General features: G+C 38.4%; 4 protein-coding genes across 4 annotated transcripts; 3 read left to right on the top strand and 1 right to left on the bottom strand.

The window, feature by feature from the left end:
* Window positions 1-585: 585 nt before the first annotated feature.
* RpL37A (ribosomal protein L37A) lies at window positions 586-1,437 on the bottom strand. The gene is made up of 3 exons (XM_018003720.2): window positions 1,290-1,437; window positions 977-1,105; window positions 586-910 (listed from the first exon to the last, which is right to left on the bottom strand). The coding sequence occupies exons 1-3, from the start codon at window positions 1,290-1,292 to the stop codon at window positions 764-766; spliced, it is 279 nt and encodes a 92-aa protein (XP_017859209.1). The 5' UTR covers window positions 1,293-1,437; the 3' UTR covers window positions 586-763.
* LOC108611212 (4'-phosphopantetheine phosphatase) lies at window positions 1,427-3,431 on the top strand. The gene is made up of 2 exons (XM_018003719.2): window positions 1,427-1,575; window positions 1,639-3,431. The coding sequence occupies exon 2, from the start codon at window positions 1,888-1,890 to the stop codon at window positions 2,965-2,967; it is 1,080 nt and encodes a 359-aa protein (XP_017859208.1). The 5' UTR covers window positions 1,427-1,575; window positions 1,639-1,887; the 3' UTR covers window positions 2,968-3,431.
* A 2,495-nt stretch (window positions 3,432-5,926) lies between these two features.
* On the top strand, window positions 5,927-10,798 carry Cyp309a2 (Cytochrome P450 309a2). Its single transcript, XM_089464478.1, has 6 exons — window positions 5,927-6,384; window positions 6,586-6,931; window positions 7,555-7,980; window positions 8,037-8,160; window positions 8,416-8,679; window positions 10,449-10,798. Exons 1-6 carry the CDS (start codon window positions 6,083-6,085, stop codon window positions 10,610-10,612), a joined length of 1,626 nt encoding a protein of 541 aa, XP_089320604.1. The 5' UTR covers window positions 5,927-6,082; the 3' UTR covers window positions 10,613-10,798.
* A 2,070-nt stretch (window positions 10,799-12,868) lies between these two features.
* Cyp309a1 (Cytochrome P450 309a1) lies at window positions 12,869-15,608 on the top strand. The gene is made up of 6 exons (XM_018001162.2): window positions 12,869-13,110; window positions 13,172-13,529; window positions 13,595-14,014; window positions 14,083-14,206; window positions 14,950-15,213; window positions 15,423-15,608. The coding sequence occupies exons 1-6, from the start codon at window positions 12,914-12,916 to the stop codon at window positions 15,587-15,589; spliced, it is 1,530 nt and encodes a 509-aa protein (XP_017856651.2). The 5' UTR covers window positions 12,869-12,913; the 3' UTR covers window positions 15,590-15,608.
* The last annotated feature ends 5,060 nt before the right edge of the window (window positions 15,609-20,668 follow it).

A 20,668-nucleotide genomic window follows, 5' to 3' on the forward strand; every position in this document is an offset into this window, starting at 1 on the left:
ATGTCTCGAGGACTTGAATTACGGGCACTTTCTGAGGCCTTTACAAGAGTTGTAGGAAATAAATTGTCGACTAGATATACCTTATAATGAAATCAAGCAACTTCATTTAGAAATTCAATAGGCTCCACATACAAGCCTAAAATCGTATTGTGAAATCATGGACTGGAAAATACCCTATTTTTAATTTTTAATTGGCCAGTTTTAAAATGTTTGTGCGTTTTATAAATATGCATCGCACCTTAGTGAATCGTATTTTCGATTCTGTGAAGGATTTGGGTTTCGTACATGTAAACATTTTCCTCCGAGTATATATTCAAAATGAACAACTAGAATATACCCTAGTCTATTGTAATTCCAAGTCTATGAAGCATTTGGTATTCGTATACACAAAAACTTTCAAAATGAAATGGATTTTGAATATAGCCCACAATTTTATATCATAAATTAATTTGCCGAATTCGGAAATAGATAGACATAGGCTGATCAGGAATATTCAGATATATGCCACATTGCACGTACAGCGTTCAAGTACAAAACGACCACTTTCACAATTTAGTACAGGGTATAATGAAAACACTATTTGCGTTACTGTTAGAAAGTAAAAACCATTTTTTTATTTATATTTTTTTCTTCACTTTATGCTTTTAGAGAGTAAAAGCAAGAACTTTTCTTTCAACCGGCGCGGCGCAAACCACAGAAAAATTGCGTGTCGTCTATAAAACTACGGGAACTTCTAAACGTAACGGAGCATTTTGTTGTGTTTTTACTGTTCCTTCGTCTCACGCAGACGACGCACGGCGGAGCGCACTGAGGCGGCAGCGGTCGTGGAGTAGACCCAGGCACCGCCAGCAACGGTGCGCTTGCAACGCTTACACGACCAGATGCCGACGACGGAGCGCTTCATGGAATCCTAGAGGGCGGAAAGAATTTCTATTTTGAAACTCGAACATTGAATTCGAATTTAATGCCTGCTCACCTTGCCGCAGAAAGAGCAGGTATATTTGCTGTGCTGCGTGATTTCCATCTTCTTGACCATCTTACGCAGCGAGGCACCATAACGGGTACCATATTTACCAACGATTCCAACCTTCTTGGTGCGCTTGGCCTGATTAGAGAATAAGATAGATCAGCTTTAGTATAAATTCAGTAGCACAATTATCTTCAGCACTTTAGTATACAAATTACATTGTCAACTAATGCCACATTGTTTGCTTAATCATTCAACAGTTATTTAAGTTAACAAAAAGCAGCGATTACTTGAATATTTAACGATTTTTATCAATTCGTACCATTTTTAAGTTGTTGATTTGTCAAAAAATTCAACAGGAAAGAGACGGCCTGTCAAATCCATGACGTGAAGTAGGCTGCGCTTGCTCACAGCATATAGACAAAAGCTAAACGCTGTGCAATGTGAAAAGGCGGCAAATATATGTGTATTCAAAATTCGCAAACATATAATTAACAGTAAAAGAATCAAGATAATTATTGAAATATACAAAAAAAAAAAAAATAATAGAACATTATGCGAAAAGTCTAATATGGTTTACATAAATTAATGGGTCAATATTTTGGCTGGTAAACACACGGCTTACTTTGCACTTGCCAATCACGTGTTAACGTAATTTTTTGTTTCATCAGCTGTTTGGTGCAAAATGCGTTTGTTGTTACCCTGCCAGTGCTGTCCAATGTACGACGGTTGTGATAAAAAACACACACACAAAAAAAAAAAAAAAATAAGAAAACGAAACGAAACGAATTTACATTCGATAGGCATTATTAGTGCGCACTTGGATTTCAACAAACGGCAACATCAATAGCAAGACACACAGCAACAAGACGGCCGTCAGCATTTTGTTACGTTACACGCGCCCACTGTTCAAGCGAAACATGCACAGCTGTACGCTTCTGCAGGATGCTGCCAATTATCAGCCCGACACGCTGGATCTCAACACAGATGCCAAGGCGGCGGCCTACTGGTTCCCCTGCTTCCGCGAATTGGTGGGCAAATTCGCCAAACAGGCAGCAAACAGCCAGCTGGACGATGACACGGCCGAGCAGCGGGCAGCGCAGTTCCAGGCCGCATATCTGTGCCAGCTGGAGGAGCACCAGAATAACATAGCCAACAACCGGGGCAAGGTGGTGCTCGGCACCAGCGAGTTGCTCAAGTTAAATGAGACAATGCTGAGGCGATACGGCTTCACAGACCCTTGGCTGCGGCAGAAGCAGCAAGAAAATGCCTCGGCCAAGGCCAGACTGAAGCAGCGCCTGCAGGAGATCGACGACATTGCCAATGAAGACGCGCGCTGGACGGAGCTGGTGCGCGGTGTTCTGGCTGGCAACATGTTCGACTGGGGTGCCCAGGCCATAGCTACCATATTGGAGCAGGACAGCAATTTCGGGCTGCATGCGGCGCTGGAGCGCATCGAGCAGCGGCCCTGGCTGCTGGACAATCTGGATGCTTGGCTGCAGCGGCTGCATCTGAGTCCGGCACACAAGTGCGCCGTCATCTTTGTGGACAACAGCGGCGTGGATGTCGTCCTCGGGGTGCTGCCCTTTGCGCGCGAGCTGCTGCGACGTGGCACCAAGGTGCTGCTCTGCGCCAACAGCGAACCGTCGCTGAACGATGTGACCAGCCGGGAGCTGAGCGAACTGCTGGACGATTGTGCCTGCCAGTGCGATGTCCTGGACAGCGCCTGGCGCTCGGGTCGCCTGCTGGTGTACGCCAACGGACAGAGCGGACCCTGCCTGGACATGCGCACGCTGCCCCGGGAGCTGTGCGACGCCATCGCTGCCAATGAGACTGATCTGCTTGTTATCGAGGGCATGGGCCGGGCCCTCCACACCAATCTGAATGCCCAGTTCGCGTGCGAGACCCTCAAGCTGGCCGTGGTCAAGAACCGCTGGCTGGCCAAGTATCTGGGCGGCGACAAGATGTTCGCGGTCATCTGCAAGTACGAGCGCAGCTAGTGCTTGGCCGAAGGATCTTCATTTACTGTTATACTCTGCATTGTTTTTTTTTAAATTGCAAATTATTGTTATTGTTTGAACCGGAAGTCGAAAAAAAACAGAAGAGGAAGAAGAAGCAAACGAAGAGATGGGAACATTTTGAGATTCAGATTCAATTGTCGTGTGGTTTATCTCCCAATTTAAAGACTGCTTAGAGAGAACGCGTCCCTTAGAGCAAGGGCATGCAAGGACACGCAATTAAACAGTGCTGTACGACCTAATGATGTTTACAACAAAATTGTGCTTAAATGTGAAATTTGTTTTTATATTTTTAATTACTTAAGAGCTCGTGTTTCTAATTTGTACTAAAATTGAATTTTTGGCCTTTTTTAAATACTTAAATCTTATAATATAAAAATTATTAAGGAAATTTGTTTTAGTTTTGTGGCATTTTTGTAAAATTTAAATATAATTTTTTTAAATTATTTAAATTTAATTTATTATACCCTGAACCCTGAAAATGGGAAATCAGGGTATAATGGTTTTGTTAAAAGTATGTAACAGGCAGAAGGAGGCGTGGCAGACCCCACAAAGTATATATATTCTTGATCAGGGAGATGAGCTGAGTAGATCCGTCCGTATGTATGAACGCGTTGATCTCAGATATAGGAGTTAGGACTGAAATTTTTCCTAGGTTCGTGTATATCACGATATGCGCGTGATTTTTTTTTCCAAAAAACGAGAACTACTCCCGATATTTTGTTATCGATTAAAAACCTTATCAAAATTTAGTTATTTAATTATATCTCCTACACTTTTAGATCTACAGTCTCCAAACTTAAAAAGTAAACTTTTATGTATTTTATATAATTTCGGTTGTTGTTTTAATTTAACCTCACCCCTATATCCACCCCCTCACCCACATATTTGTAGAAGGCGTAGAGACTTGTGCTTTGGATGCATGTATTCCCATGTTATGATAACGATTTACAAGTTTCATAGAGATAGTCCAATTCGCTTTAAGTATTTCTTTATGTACAAATATTTAAGCTTATAAATTTAATATTCAATGTGTATTTTTTTTTATTTTTACTAACTTTTATTATAGTTTTAAAAATGTTTTGTAATTATTTAATTGGCAGTTTTGTCTATAATGTCAGCCAGAGATCATTCGCTTTAGGGACTTGAATGTCAATTACAATTACAAACCACACACAGTTATCTTTTTATTATTAAAAATATAAATAACAATGCCTTTTGTTTATCAAGCTCCACAGCTCCCATTAAACATTTTTCTTTCAGTCATATGGTTATAAATTAACCAACTGATAAGCGAGCCCAAGCACCAACACCACAAAAAAAAAAAAATAAAATTTGCAGTCGGGAGTTACCGACTGCGACATACCCATTTTCTCATTTGCCACGCCCCCAATTAGTATATATACATATATTATTGTCTTACTGGTTGTTTGACTTAGTGTTGTGAACTTTCTAGTAGCTCGACTGTCATGGCTTCTGGGATTCTTAATTTTCTGATTTGCCACGCCCATAGTGGGCGGATTGGGAAAATTGTAATATTTTATGCAAGCCTTAAATCACTAGCTAAGTCGGACAGACGAACGGACAGTCAGCAAGACAGGCATTGTACAAAACCAATATACTCATTTCATTTTCCTGAATGACTAAAATAAACCAAAAAAAAAAAAAAAAAAAAAAAAAAAAAACAGCAACAGTGGTTGATGGTGGCGGATTAAAGCCACTCGCGTCGATAAGACACGAAGCTAGCGAAACAAAAAAACTTTTTTATTTTCTAGCAGCTAATTGTTTATATGGAACGTGATAAAATGTTTATATGTGAAGCCCATTAAAACGATTGTAATTAGCATATTATGTGCCACTTTTGTCTGTACATTTTACTCTCGGCCACCTTGTTGATAAGGTCTTTCTTTATTCCGATAATTGTGTCAACTGATAAAGCTTAACGCGCTGCTGCATGCCAATCCAGACTTTTGCTTAAGCGAGAGTTATACTGTAAATCACCTTTATAATATTCTCTTTTTTTTTTTTTTTATATATTAATATATTATATATTAAAAAAAGTTTTTATATTTTTAGCTAAGGCCGAAAAGAACTATATTTGATCTATTAATGCATATTAAATAAATAATAATTATTATTTTTTTATAAATTTTAATTTTGTATTAGTATGCCTCCTTGCTGCTTGAAAAAATAATTTTTTTTTATTGGATTAACAACAAAATATATAAAACCCATTCGTTGAGTCTTGTGCGAGGTACTGATAAGATAATACGCCAGACAGACTGTAAAAAAAAACGATTCATTTAGATGATGTTGAAAATAAAATATTATCATATAAAATTATATAACAAAATAATGTCAAATAATAAATATATACATATTTGTACTTAAAAGATAAAAATAACTATATATAAATGAAAAAAAGACATGCATCATATTAAAAAAAAAAAAAAATGCGAAATTATGTATACATTTTATATATATATTTATGTAATTTCAAATTGAGATAACAAATATGTATAGCTCCATAAAATTGATTCTGAGTTGTAAGGCACATTTTTCTTCACTTAATGTTTCATATGCTATCTGTATTAAAGTAAACAATAACAAACGATACTAATGATAGCTAAAAGTAATATCTAACAGGATGGACAATAGAGAGTTCTAAGATCTGTAAAAACTTCTTTGAATACAATATATTATCCATAAAATAAGTAAAATTTTTTTTTATAAAGTTAAAGTAAAATGCAAAATAAAATAAAAAATATAAATTAAAATATATTAAATAATTATTTATTTTAACTTTCAGCACGGCAATGCCGGGTAATTGTTGTCCGTCGTAAATAAATCAAAAGCGAAACTCTGGGAGACGAACGGTTATCGCGAGTTGAATTCATTCGTCTAGTTGAGTCTTAAAATATGTTTGTTTATGAATCTAATGTCAAGGCAAATAATGAAACAAAACAAATACAAATTCACATAGTTTAATAATCTCAAATATATATATATATATATATACATATATATATATAAGTTATATTTATATACACATGTGTATTTTTACATTGAGTGAGTTTTGTTGCTAAGATGAGCGAACATGTTGCCATCGAGCATCGAGGTGTATTCAAAAGCGGCTGCGCCAGCGGAGGAGGCTCAGTTGAGAACTGGAGGCTGGGGCTGTCGTAATGCGAGGCGTGGCAACATCTATATAATGGTCACCCTAATACTCATACTCTTGCACATACTGCTGCTGCCCCTCTACGTCTACCTCACCTGGCACCACAAGTACTGGAGCAAGCGGGGCTTGATCACGGCGAAGCCGCTGACTCTGCTGGGCACCTATCCGGGGCTGCTTACCCGCAAGAGCAATCTGGTTGTGGAGGTGCAAAACATCTACAAGTAGGTATACATGCACCAGATATTATATACCATATATATATATATATTTATATATATATATATATATATATATATATTTATATATATATATATATATATATATATATATATATATATATATATATATATATATATATATATATATATATATATATATATATATATATATATATATATATATATATATCTCGCTCCCTTCAGTAAGTATAAAGGCAAACATCGCGCTGTGGGCGTTTTTGTTACGAGACAGCCCCAAATCCTGGTGCTCGATCCCAAGCTGGCCCATGAGATTCTCGTGGGTAACTTCCGCTGCTTCAAGGACTCGCTGACCAGCTCCTATATGCAGCATGCCAAGTGGGACAAGTACGCCAGGCGTAATCCCTTCTGGGCATCCGGCGACACCTGGCGACGTCTGCGTTCCGAGGCTCAAGCTGGGCTATCGGCGAATCGCTTGAAACGTGGCTATAGTATTTGGGAGCAGAGCGGCAGGAAGTTGACCAAGTACATGACGGAGCAGCTAAACAATAATATGTTGGAGACCAGAGATGTGAGTAAACCAATTGGGCGAAATTTACAGAAATATTTGATAGTCGTGATATTTGATAGTGGGAAATTGAATATGGGAATTTCTGTCGAATTAAATGTTTAGAATTTTTTATTTCTAATAAAAGTTCTTAGAAACTTAGTTATGGTTTTAGGGTATGTACAGTTTCTTCATCATATTTAATAGAGATCCTAAATCAAATACAATATGCTTATATAGGGTATGAACAGTTTATTTAATATTATATTTCATATACATATAAGTCTTGTGAAGCATCTCTATTTCTTCTTTAATCATGTATTATAAACCTATTTATCGAACAACCTATGTTTTGAGAAAATGATAGCAGTAGTCAAAAGATAATATAAATTCGATCTCAAGTCAGATAAAGCCATATTGAGGCTTTCGTTTCTCTTTTGTTTTCTGCCTTCCTTCTTGGGTATTTTCTCTTCTCTATTCTTTCTTACAAGAGAGGAACCAGAACGTTTCTTCTCTTTTCCCTTTCCCCTCTTCCGTCTTATCTTTTTCTTTTCCTTCATTTCTCACTTCCTTATCTAATATTTTTTCTCTCTCTATCTTACTCTCTCTCCCCTTATCAATCACAAACTAATACACCCCATTTCCAGCTCTGCTTTCGATATACAGCCGATGTGATGTGTGATTTCATATGGGGCATCGATGCGGGCACCTTGACTCGCCACACGGGGGAGCCCAACAAGGTGCAGCAGATGGCCAGCAAGTGGACCAATTATGCCTTCTACATGATCTCCATCTTTATGGCATCGATTATAGCTCCGTTTACTCGGCTGCTCTTGCGCTTGCGCTTCTATCCCAAGGACACGGATGAGTTCTTTTCGAACCTGACCAAGGAATCGATTAACTTGCGCTTGAAGACAGGCGAAGAACCGCAACGCGTAGACTATCTATCGCATCTGCTGAAGCTGCGCGACGAAAAGAATGCCTCGCATGATGATCTAGTGGGCCATGCGCTGACCGTGATGCTGGATGGCTACGATACCACCGGAACTGCGCTGCTTCACGCGCTCTATTATGTAAGCCAGAATTACATTTATGCTTGTATATCAAATCTAATTAAAAATTCTTTCAGCTGTCGGAGTTTCCCTCTGCTCAGCAGAAGCTGCGCATGGAGTTGCGCCAGAACACGGAGCACGAGAAATCCCTGGACTACGACAAGCTAAGCCAGTTGCCCTACCTGGAGCAGGTTGTCTACGGTGCGTATGCATTATATACCCAGTAAAGGGAAGCTGAAAGAAATTTAAGAGATAGACAAAGTATTGACAAATATTTATATTATTTTAGATAGTTCTTTTTTTTTTTTAATTAAATAAATAAATAGTAAATAAAATACCCTGGTATATTCTAGTCGGCTACTCTCTAAATCTTTTCTCATTGTATAGATATGATAAAAAAATTAATACTTTTTTAGATCAAATCCATAATCAATCTATATCAATTTATTTTTTCAGAATCGTTGCGCTTGAGCAGTTTGATACCTCAATACACGAAAATCTGCACAGAGTCCACGTTTATACAGTTGAGCGAGAATAGGCGAGTGGAGGTGGAGGAGGGCATGACCGTTATGATACCCAATTATCAATTTCACCACGATGCCAAATACTTTCCCGATCCAGAAGCATTCAGACCTGAACGGTTCAATAATGGGGAGCACATCAAGATGGTACAGCAAGGCATTCTGTTGCCCTTCAGCGATGGTCCACGCATATGCATGGGTAAGTCGAACCCTGGATATACAGTTTGGCAAGAAAGTGTTTACACATAGGGAAAAAATTTTAATTTTTTACTTTGAAGCGAAATAAAAGCATTAAGAATATGCATATTCAATTTTTTTTAAATGAAAATAGGTAAATTAGACTATAAACTATATTAGTAAGTAAAAAAAATTACAATATGTTTCCATTAACAAAAGAAAATAACAAAAAACAAAAGAAGTAACAAAAATCAGCTGACAAGAAAGTGTTTACACAACTAAAACAATTAATTCATTATAGTGTTTTAACTACTTTTTAGTTAAAACTAATCATTTTTTTGGCCACCTTTGGCATCTATGACTGCTCCCAAGCGTCTATTCATCGATTGGACCAAGTTTCTTACATATTCCACTGGGATATTTTGCCATTCCTCCAAAACATTGGTTTTTCGCTCAGTTTTATTCTTTGGTTACCTCTTTGCGGTCCTCTTCTTCAGATAAGCCCACAAATTCTCAATGAGGCTTAAGTCCGGGCCTTTAGCTTGCGTATCCATCACATTTTTCCAGTTATAAAGAAGCCAGCACCTCACAATATGCGCCTTATGTTTGAATCTTTGTCTTGATAAAACCTAAAAGTTGGTTAGCCATTGACAAAGAATCCAAATTTGTTGGCACTGGTTACTAAATGTGTGCGCAAAATGTGAAAATACTGTCCAACATCCATGGTGTTCTCAATGAAACAGAGATATCCAACTGCTTTGCTTGAGATGCACCCCCAGACCATTACCGAACGCTTTCCAAAATCAACAGTCGGTATTATATTTTTCTTCTCGAGGGCTTTTAGGGGCTTGCGCCACTCTCTAGTTGGACCATTTTTATAATATACCATCTTTTTGGATTCATCGCAAAATATTACATCATCCCGATATGAATCTGGCTGATTTTCGTGCATTTTAGCAAACATTAGACGCTTTTGAGCGTGATCTGCCGACATCAGTGTTTTTTTCCGGGCTAGTCGGGACGACAGATCGTTACTTTTTAGTGCTCTTCTGACACTTTCCCGGGAAATGGTTATGCTACACTCCTCCTTCAGGTCACTGGCAAGCATCCTGATCAAAATAGTTGGTTTCTCGTCCATTTTTCTGAGCGTAATTCGCTCTACCCTGGGTGATAATAGAAGAGGCCGTCCTTTAATTTTAACCTTTAACCTCTAACTCAAGCCTATCCTCTTTTTTTTGCTCGGCTTAGTATATTATATACCGTTTTCCAAGAAATCAAAAACATTTGGCCAATCTCTGTGGCAGTTTTACCCGCTCAGAGGCATCCAAAGAATAAAACTGAAATGAAAACCAATGTTTTGGAGGAATGGCAAAATATCCCAGTGGAATATGTAAGAAACTTGGTCCAATCGATGAATAGACGCTTGGGAGCAGTCATAGATGCCAAAGGTGGCCAAAAAAATGATTAGTTTTAACTAAAAAGTAGTTAAAACACTATAATGAATTAATTGTTTTAGTTGTGTAAACACTTTCTTGTCAGCTGATTTTTGTTACTTCTTTTGTTTTTTGTTATTTTCTTTTGTTAATGGAAACATATTGTAATTTTTTTTACTTACTAATATAGTTTATAGTCTAATTTACCTATTTTCATTTAAAAAAAAATTGAATATGCATATTCTTAATGCTTTTATTTCGCTTCAAAGTAAAAAATTAAAAATTTTTCCCTATGTGTAAACACTTTCTTGCCAAACTGTATATCTATTTATACTCCATGTATCGACTGATATTTTAGGTATGCGCCTGGCTCTGCTAACTCTCAAGTCCGCACTGTTTCACATCATCAGCAACTATCAAATTGTGCGCAGTAAGCAGAAGATAGTCACGGATGGAGATTCGGGCTTCGGAGTCGTACTACAAGGTGATATCAATTTGGAATATCGTCGCTTTGTTCGATAGAAATAGGTTTTCAACTAGCAGTGAGATATGCCAATCAAATAGAGCTATCGCATGTGCCGAGCCTCAAAAAGCGATTAAATATAATTATCTATTTCGATTTGACTCAACTCAACTGTTGTTGTGCCACCAAAATTACGTCAAGTTCTGGTTTGAGTATATTGACTCGTAATAAATTGTGAGAGGTTATGTTTTGACTTGTCTATAAAAATGCTCGTTCACGGGTCAAGCCGGGAAGGTCTATTTCTCTTGGGAAACCAGTTCCAAGCTGATTCGGACTGGTTCATTTAGTGATTAAAAGAACTTGACTGGGTCATCTATTATTACTCAACATTATCTTTGTAGGAACCAGAGCAAGTGAGTCCACTAACCCACAGTTCATTGAAGGCCCTGATGAAATTCTATAGATTATGCGATTGTGTATTGGGTGATTGACTGATTGATGTTGGCTGTCATGATATCAGTAAGCAAAGAAATTGCGTTTATAAATTATAACATCTTTTTAAATTCATATACATTGATCAAATTTAGAGGCAAATAATGTGATTGATTGATGGATTGAAGATTATATGATATCATATGGACTGAGAGTCTGATTGATGACAGAGCTTGAATCAGTCTCTGAACTAGTAAATCAATCCCTCAATCGATCACATTACATGTTCTTTATGCATATTCCCTCTCATACGGACAGATAAAAGATTTAATTATATCAACATTTGCTTAGCTTAAGCGACTGTAAATTCCCTTAGAAGAATAATAAATAAGCTAATACATGCATCTGATACAATGATTGATGGGCAATGCATTGCAAAGGTCTTGCTGAGAGCTGCAAATTTGACTGTTTATTGATGAACTGATAGAGCGTGGAAAGTTTTAAAAGAGTTTACAACTGTATATGTATATACATATCACTGATAGGGATTTCACTATGTATTTAAATGTATATATGTACATACATATATACATATATTGCATATATTTTTCTTTGTTGAATAAAATAAAGCTATATTTCACAGATTTATTTATTTTCTATTTTTAAATTTTAATTCTAAAAAAACTAAAATGATAGGAATAAAATAAAACAAGTAAGAAGACTCTAGTCGAGACTGCTCGACTAGGAGATACCCTGAACCCTCCAAGCTGATATTCTAATCATTCTGCACTTCTTTTATGCACCCATACATACATATGTATCCACACGCACGCATAAGCCTGCGCTCTGCTAACTGCGCAGTAAGCAGCGACTGCGCTTGGGCTGCGCTGCAGTGTGGGCAATATTATGAGAATTTATTTGTTGAATAATTTCTTTTGTAGACATACGATCTTAATGAAACTTTCAGAGTGTAATCATATGGTAAATATGTGTGTACATTCCAAAGCACAAGTCTCTAGTACTTGAAATGCGTTTTTTTCAAATTGGGGGAGAAGGGGGCGTGGTATCCAAAATCTGTAAATTACAAAATCTTTGTATCGATTAACTTTATATACAACGCAAATTTGAAGACTCCAGGTCTAAAAATGTTCAAATTAGGCTGAAAAAACAAAATCAATTTTTCGATTATTCTCGATAAAAAAGTTATCGGACAATTTATCGAAAAAATAAAACAAACTCGTACTGCGTATGGTACTCACGAGTATGCATGCCAAATTTCAGCTCTCTAGCTCTTGTAACTTCTGAGATCGACGCACTCATACGGACGGACGGACGGACGGACGGACAGACGGACGGACGGACGGACGGACGGACGGACGGACAGACGGACAGGGCTATATCGACTCAGCTGGTCGCGCTGATCAAGAATATATATACTTTGTGGGGTCTGCCACGCCTCCTTCTGCCCGTTACATACTTTTTCACAAAACCATTATACCCTGATTTCCCATTTTCAATGGGTTCAGGGTATAAAAAGTAATAAAAATAATTTTGTATTTTTTTTTTTAAGAAAAAACAAATAAGTAATAAAGCTCAAATTAAATTATTCATACATCTCTATCACTATTTAAAATATGTAAGGAATAATAATAATATATTATATTATGAATAATAATAATAAATTACATGAATTACTAAATTATTGTATATTAGAGTAAACAAGTGCCAGACTAAGTGAGCTCGAATGAAAACATTGTTGGGATCTCGACAGGGGTCGAGTGAGCGTGCCTCAAGATAATGCGAGTCTAGTATAATAGAACAAATGCATGTGTATGTGTAATCATATAGCCATTATCAGCGAGTAGAGCTCAAATAGATTTCCACTCGGAGCACTAAACAAACAGTTGCTAAACGAACGAGCTGCCGTAATGTGGACGCTGATTGGGGTGCTCTTGGGCATTGTGCATGTGGCCTTTGCTGCGGTTTACCTGTATCTCACCTGGTTCCATAGCTATTGGACGAAACGAGGTCTGGTGACAGCCCAGCCGCTGACTCTGCTCGGCAGCTATCCGGGCTTGTTTGGAGGCGGCAGCAGCTTCATCGAGGACATTGGCAAGATTTACAAGTAAATAGAGCTATATACTTATACGTGATGTATATATGTATAATATATAATATATCTATAGCAAATACAAGGGCAAGGAGCGAGCTGTGGGCGTATTCTTGACACGACAGCCGCAGATCTTGGTGCTCGATCCGCAGCTGGCGCACGAGGTCTTGGTCACGAATTTCAGCGACTTTCGGGACACAGTGACGAGCAGCTATGTGACGCACTCGAAGGACTATGATAAGTACGTCTCACGCAATCCCTTCTTCAGCGCCGGCGATGAGTGGAAGAAGCACCGCGTGAATGCCGGAGCAGGCCTAACGCCCAATAAACTGAAGCAGGCCTATGCCATTTGGGAGCAAACGGGAGAGAAGCTCGTCAGCTTCATGCAGAGTTGCATCGAGGAGCGGGGTAGCAATATCATCGAAACCAGAGATGTGAGTAGTGAATCAACCCCCTCTATCTATGTATCTATCTATATATAAATCTTCTTATCCGACAGCTCTGCTATCGCTACACAGCTCAGGCTATGGGCGATTTTATCTGGGGCATCGATGCTGGCTCCTTGACCGGCAGCGTCAAGGAGACGAGCTCCTTCCAGCGCATCTCCACGGAGTGGGTTACGCATGCCTTTCTGGGCATTACGCGATTCAATCGTACGACGATTGCGCCCATTGTGCGGAGATTGTTTCGCATGCGTTTCTTTACCCAGGCAGCGGATGATTTCTATCTGAAGCTCACCCGGGATGCGGCCAAGCTGAGGCAGAGCGGCAGTGGAGGAGAGCGTTCAGATTACTTGGCGCATCTGCTGCAGCTGCAGGAGAAGGGCGCCAGCCTGGACGATATGGTGGGTCATGCTATGACCGTGCTGATGGATGGCTTCGAAACCTCGAGCGCTGTGCTCTATCATATGCTCTATACGGCAAGTAGAGACGTCTTCCTAATCTCATTTCACTATTTCACAACAATCTGTTATTTTGACCTCATTAGCTGGGCGCTTATCCAGAGCAGCAGGAGAAGCTACGCTCCGAAATCTTGACTGCGTTGGGCGTTGATAAGTGCATTAGCTACGAACAGCTGAATGCTCTACCCTATCTCGATCAGTGTGTTTACGGTATGGGAACTTTTTGATTATTGTCCACCTCTTGTCATCTCCATATTGACTTGTTCTGTTATGATTCATTGATGGAGGCGTCATTGATAAGTCTTGCCGAATAGGTCTATATGTGAATGAATATGATTGTGAATGAGAATGGGAATGTCCCTATGAATGTGAAAGTGAATGATAATAGAATGAAAGTGAATGTCAATGTGAATGTGAATGTCAATGTGAATGTCAATGTGAGTGTGAATGTGAGTGTGAATGTGAATGTGAATATGAATGTGAGTATAAATGGGAATGTCAATGTGAATATGAATGTGAATGTCAATGTGAATATGAATATGAATGTGAATGTGAATGTGAATGTGAATGTGAATGTGAATATGAATGTGAATGTGAATATGAATATGAATATGAATATGAATATGAATGCGAGTATGAATGTGAATGTGAGTGTGAATGTGAATGTGAATATGAATATGAATATGAATATGAATATGAATATGAATATGAATATGAATATGAATATGAATCTGAACATGAATGTGAGTATGAATGTGAATATGAGTGTGAATGTGCATTTGAATACGGTGTAAATATGAATAAAAGTCTGAATATGAATGTGAATGGGAATGAATGAAATGAATATAAATGCCAACATTAATATGAAAACAATAACTATCAAATATTGTTATATGAATATGAGTAATATATTTGTAAATTATTATTTATATATATTCCATATATATTCACAGAATCGATGCGTATGACCAGCGTGATTGGCTTCTTGCTCAAGATCTGCACTAGGCCCACGAAAATGGACTTGGGCAACGATAAAATCTTAAATGTCGAGCCGGGCGTCACTGTGGCAATACCCGCGTATCACTTTCATCACGATGAAGCCTATTTTCCTCAACCTGACGAGTTTCGGCCCGAACGCTTTGACAATGAAGCCATCAGCGAGCTCACCAAGCGTGGTTGCCTCTTGGCCTTCGGGGATGGACCACGCATCTGCCTGGGTGAGTGTTCATATATGGAGCGATGACATATGACCATTTATTATTGTTGAAAATGTCTACATTTAACTTCATACGTCTATTATAAAAAGCTATAATCATACACGTATAGATACACTTTAAAGTTTAAACAGTTCTTATATACAACTTTTTTTCTATATATAAAAGCTTTACAATTTATTAACTCATAAATCTCAATTTTTATATTTCAGGCATGCGAGTTGGCTTGCTAAGTGTGAAAATGGCTTTGCTACGCATTTTATCCCAGTACAAAATCGAGCAGACTAACAAATTGTCCCTGTCCTCCGACTCCGGCCTGGGAATGTATTTGGATGGGGATGTTGATTTGAGATATACGCGCATAGAACTTTCCAAATAAAAATTCGAATTTCAATGTATCCATTGTATGCAGTCAACTTTTTGGGCGACACTCGGCGCATTATGAAACGCGTCCCTCGCCCTCCGTTGGACGCTTGGGGTCGCCGTGTACCGAAAATTTAATTTAGCGCAAACCGACCGCAGACCAACTGACACCAAGGCGCCGCCTCCCTTTTAGCCCCGCCCCAAATGTCGCCGCAAACCTGAACTGAACTGAATGGAACTGCGGCCAACCCGCCGGACTTTATGCCATGTACAAGAATTTTCATATTGAGCGACCGCGTGCGTCGCGTCGCCAATGCAACTGTGCTTTCAAATACATGACTGTACACAAGTGAGTGTGTGTGTGTGTGTGCGTGCGTGTGTGTGTGCTTTACTATTCTGGTGCAGACGTTGCCTCTCCATAGCATATCCAGTAACAAAGATTGCGAGATGGGCATATTAGATGAGGGACTTTAATTGATATAGAATCCAAATATGTATATACATATACATATATGTTTTAATGTAGATAAGGAAATTCTAAGTAGTGTACGTACAGCTCTTATAGTTTATATATATGCTATATAATCAATTAAATTTCAAATAAGAATGACTTGCAATGACTATACTATGTGTACTATGTAGTACTTTAAGAGCAGGCTAGACATTTTCGCTTCATATATATATCATAAATAAATATTTATTAAGGCACTAGCTACATCAGCTGAAACTAGTGGTAATAAAAAGATAATCAAATAATGAACATTATAAAGAGAACAAGATGAGCACGAAGATCTCTCAAGCAGATAGATTGAAAAATAAAGAAGATTATCTATAAATTTGATGAAAGCAGAAAATAGGTTTCTTCGATGAGAAACCTACGAAAGCTGAGTTAGCTAGGTAAAGCGCATGAGCTAATAGAACGAATGAAGAGAGAGAGAGAAATGAAGGAGTGAAGTTAAGCCTATTAGGTAATTGTCGATGTAAACATATATGTATATATAGTATGCACTATTGCAGACCTAAAATCTACGAAATATTATTGCAATTCTTTTTCCTTTATAAATGCGCTATAGAGTTTTCGACAAAAGCTGCAATAAAACTATATTAAAAAAAAAAAGAAAAAAAAAATGTTTTCTAGTAAATTTCCATTGCATACTCTTAGGCGCGCAGAAAACTGATTAAAGCTGAAGTGTTTTAAATGAAAGATAAGTAAGTGTTTAGTAAGTGTTGTTACTGAACTAAGCAACTTGATTAAGCTAATTATTTAATTAGCTGGAATAGCTACGCCTAACTCTCATGTGCAGAATATTCAACTTTCCACTTTTAATATACAGGCTGAATTTAAAATGCGGAGAATTCAATTTGTTTCTATTTTTATTTATTTTTTTATTATTTAAATAAAATATGTTACAGGGTATATTTGTAGTGCAACATTCACAAATGAAATGCATTTTTATTTACGTTGCACTTTGTGTTATTTTTCATGTTTCTGTTCTTTTATTTTTATGTTTAGCTCTTTGCCCTTGTTTTGCAACAAGCCACAAAATTTCATTTGAGCTTGCAATATGGCGCATTTAAATATCCTTTTTTATTTCTATTTATTTTATATTTTGTTAGCGTTTGTGTTGTATATGTATGTGTGTATGTGTGTGTGCATGAAAATTAAATTTTATGACGCCATCGTCGCTGCTTTTATTTATTAGTCTAAAAGCAAATTGTGGCCACAAAACAAAGGCTGACTGTAAACCCGTAAAAATAACCGCAAATATTTGAATTCGATTTGAATGTAAATGCAGCGAGAGAGAGGGGAGATAGAAAGATAAAGAGTGAAGAGACATAAAAAGTTAATGACTGGCGCAGTTAGTGCCGCGAAGGGAATATATATATATATATATATGTATGTATGTATGTATATAGCTAGCGTCTTAGCAGTGTTTGCAGTCAAAGCCTTCATTTTCATGTTGCTGCAACACTTGAAGATAAGCAGCAGCAGCAACAGCCAGACACAGCCACTGCCTCCCTCCCTCCCTCTCTCTCTCTCTCAGTCTTACTCTGTGTATGTGTGCGGCACAGCCAGAGGTCCTGTCACCTCTGTTCGCTGTTTGTGCCTGGCTTCATGCTACGTTGGCTTTTATCCAATTTACCTGATAACCACAAATGAGCGTTAATGGCCAAATAAATAGAAAAGTGGCAACTACGGCGCGACGGCGCGTTAACAGAATGAGCCACGCCCCTTGCCATCCGCCCTCGCACGCCTAGTACCCACTCAGCTGCAGGTTATGCTCATCTGTATGCCGTCGCGTATATTTAGTACAGTTACTAAGCAAATTTAATGCGTTCGGCACGCTGCTCGACATTTGTTTGCCATGGAAATTGGTGGAAATGCGGGGAAATCCGATAAATATGAGATGAGCGTCCATTTGAATTCCCCATCTAATATTCAGTGTCCCAAAAATCAGTTTATATCACTTGGAATTAATTCAAATTTACTGCTTTTAATTTATCTGGCTGCTTAGCTCCAAATTTCATTTGAATTTAAAGACACAAATCGTTTAATTTTAGTTTAATTAATCTTCATGAATGCTTAAAAACGGAGAACTTTGTAAGTTGTATAAACTGATATTACGTCTAATATATTATTTATATATTTGAACTTATTCTTGTTCAATGATATATATAATATATATTATTCAAATATTTAAGCTTATACTTTCTCTATGATTTTCTTTGTTAGTTATTTTATCTGTTTGCTTGGTTGTTGTCAAACACACGTTTAAGCTTTTCGATTAAGCATTTAATCAGATGCAAATAGCAAACGCAGGCGCTTGGCCAAAGAGCTGTGTGACAAATCAGTTGATAGGCCAAACAAGGTGCCAATTTGTGCAGGGGGAGAAGGAAGAAGAGGGGACACAAAGAGGAGGAGGAGGCTGCAGAAGTGGACTGAAGGAGGAGACTGCCAGAGGGGGGCATAGGGGCTTGGTCAGTTGAGAAGTTTATGGGTAAGGAGAATCAGGAGGAGAAGGCAGTGGGCTGCGGCCTGTTGGCTGCAGGTTTTAAGTGAAATTGGTTCGTGCCTAACATTGCGTCAACGTTACATTAATTTGCGCACGTTCCGTTTGCCGGCGGCTCCGATTTCGATAGGATCGAAGAGCTGTTGCTGATGTAGCAGCAGTTGTTGTTGCGGCTGCTTGTTTGGCTGCTGGGCTGTTGGCTGCCATGGGCTGCCATTGGCTGCTGGCGGGCATTGCAACACTTTGGCCACCGAAGTGCAGCCAGCAGCGTGGGCAAATGGAATTAGCAACAATTTAACCATTAAACACATCATGTGCATTGGCATTGGGTTTCGGACTTTGGCTGCGATTTGCAGCAGCCGCACAGCAGCAACAACAACAACAACAACAGTTAGTGATTACTTCTGGTCTCCATTGTCGAGTGTCGAGCAAACTGAGACTGTGTCTGTGCATAGCTAACTATTCGTGCTATCTGTCTGCGTGCCAGACGCCGTTTATTGGCATTGGAGCTGTGTTGGCTCCTTGCTATTGCCTTTTTGGCTCCGCGGCGTGGCTAATAGACTTTGGGGCTTTTATTGCTGGCAACAGTTGCGCGAATTTCGAATCGCTTGCATAGTGCAACGTAGCGCTAATTAAAATGAAATTTGTTCAGTTTGCCGCAAATACGCCACCGAAATTACGGGCTGCAGCAGGAGACGCCACAGGATCTGCTCTGGGCCATGGTCAAAGGGAAAGTCGAAGCCGCAGCCGCAGCAAACGCGTTGAAGTGCTTGGCTTTTATGACAGGTAAGTATTTGTGTAAGCAGAGAAGCAAAATCCGCAGCGAAAGCAAATTTCTGCTGACTTGCCACAACTTGTTGACCCACTACACGTATACGTAATGCGAGTGCTGGTCATTATGGTTCCGTTCCGTTTACGTGAACGAACTAACTCAATGGGCAGTTGGGATTCATTCCACCTTTTTTATTGATGGCTGCTTAAGCTGTTTAGCCTTAATTTGAGTTACGTTTCGAATGGCTATTGCTTCGGTTAGACTGCAGTTACGTCTGCTTTTGTGATGGTTCACTTAAGGGAACTTGTTTCAATGGCTAGACGGCTTACATATCGTATGAAACTAAAATGGAATGCGTCTTTATCTTGCTGTATCTTAAATCAGGTGGAGCTACATCCAATGGAAGTAATTTAAACTACTTACAGCAAAGTTTTCATCTTTTGGAACTAGTTCCATTTCAAGTTTAATTTAATTAAACTGAAATCTTTATTCAAAGATTGATTCGAATAAATAACGCATTAAAAATGGAGTAGTACATCCAATTAACGCTCGGAAACAAAAGTAACTAGTTCCGCGGTAAGACTAGTTCTTAAGAAAGTGTTTTTCTTTTTCAATCTCATCAAATTAGTTTCACATTTTATTAAGAGATATATAGAGAAATATCCATTACTTAAGCTATGAACTTTAAAATGAACTAGTTCCACAGTCACGTTGCTGAAGCAAACTAATGCAAAATAAATTATTATATTAAAATGAACTAGTTCTAAAGAATTAAAAAAATTAATGGAGCTAGTTTTATTTGAATTATCAACTTGTAAAAGAACTAGTTCCACTCATTGAACAATAAATATCACAGCAACTAGGCAATCGATTTCTAAATGAACTAGTTCCGCTGCTACAACATTGAGTAAACACATGTGTTGTATAAACACACATGCCTATGCTTGTTGTGTGGGTGTGTGTGTGTGTGTGGGTGAATATGTTTGTTGGCAGTTTGTTTATTTGCTTGTTGGATGGGCATGGTCAGGTAATTTGCTGCGAAAAATGGCATCATTAGCCTAACAAATTGCCATTTTGTTGTTGCACATAAATTCCCTAAAAGTAGGCGCCAGTAGGTCGAACCAGCAGATAGACGAACGGACAGACGGACAGACGGACAGATTGTCTGCTGGGTACTTAATTAAAATTGAAAATACCCAGAAGTCATTGGCAATGCTCAAACGAATGCCCCAGACAGAGGTGGGGGGTGAGGGGCGCCTAATTCCATTTTATTATTAACTGCGGCGCATTAAGATTTTCATTAGCGCTTCGC

This window comes from Drosophila arizonae, chromosome 3 (assembly GCF_054131065.1).
Source record: "Drosophila arizonae isolate 15081-1271.41 chromosome 3, UAZ_ARI_1.0, whole genome shotgun sequence".
NCBI classification, from domain to species: domain Eukaryota; kingdom Metazoa; phylum Arthropoda; class Insecta; order Diptera; family Drosophilidae; genus Drosophila; species Drosophila arizonae.

Coding starts and splice junctions, on each gene's coding strand:
- RpL37A (XM_018003720.2), bottom strand. Junction 911..976: donor CCTGCTCTTTCTGCGGCAAG/GTGAGCAGGCAT, acceptor TCCGCCCTCTAG/GATTCCATGAAGCGCTCCGT.
- LOC108611212 (XM_018003719.2), top strand. CDS start 1,888: ATGCACAGCTGTACGCTTCTGCAGGATGCTGCCAATTATCAGCCCGAC.
- Cyp309a2 (XM_089464478.1), top strand. CDS start 6,083: ATGTTGCCATCGAGCATCGAGGTGTATTCAAAAGCGGCTGCGCCAGCG. Junction 6,932..7,554: donor ATATGTTGGAGACCAGAGAT/GTGAGTAAACCA, acceptor CCCCATTTCCAG/CTCTGCTTTCGATATACAGC. Junction 8,680..10,448: donor TGGTCCACGCATATGCATGG/GTAAGTCGAACC, acceptor CTGATATTTTAG/GTATGCGCCTGGCTCTGCTA.
- Cyp309a1 (XM_018001162.2), top strand. CDS start 12,914: ATGTGGACGCTGATTGGGGTGCTCTTGGGCATTGTGCATGTGGCCTTT. Junction 14,015..14,082: donor TCTATCATATGCTCTATACG/GCAAGTAGAGAC, acceptor TGACCTCATTAG/CTGGGCGCTTATCCAGAGCA. Junction 15,214..15,422: donor TGGACCACGCATCTGCCTGG/GTGAGTGTTCAT, acceptor TTTATATTTCAG/GCATGCGAGTTGGCTTGCTA.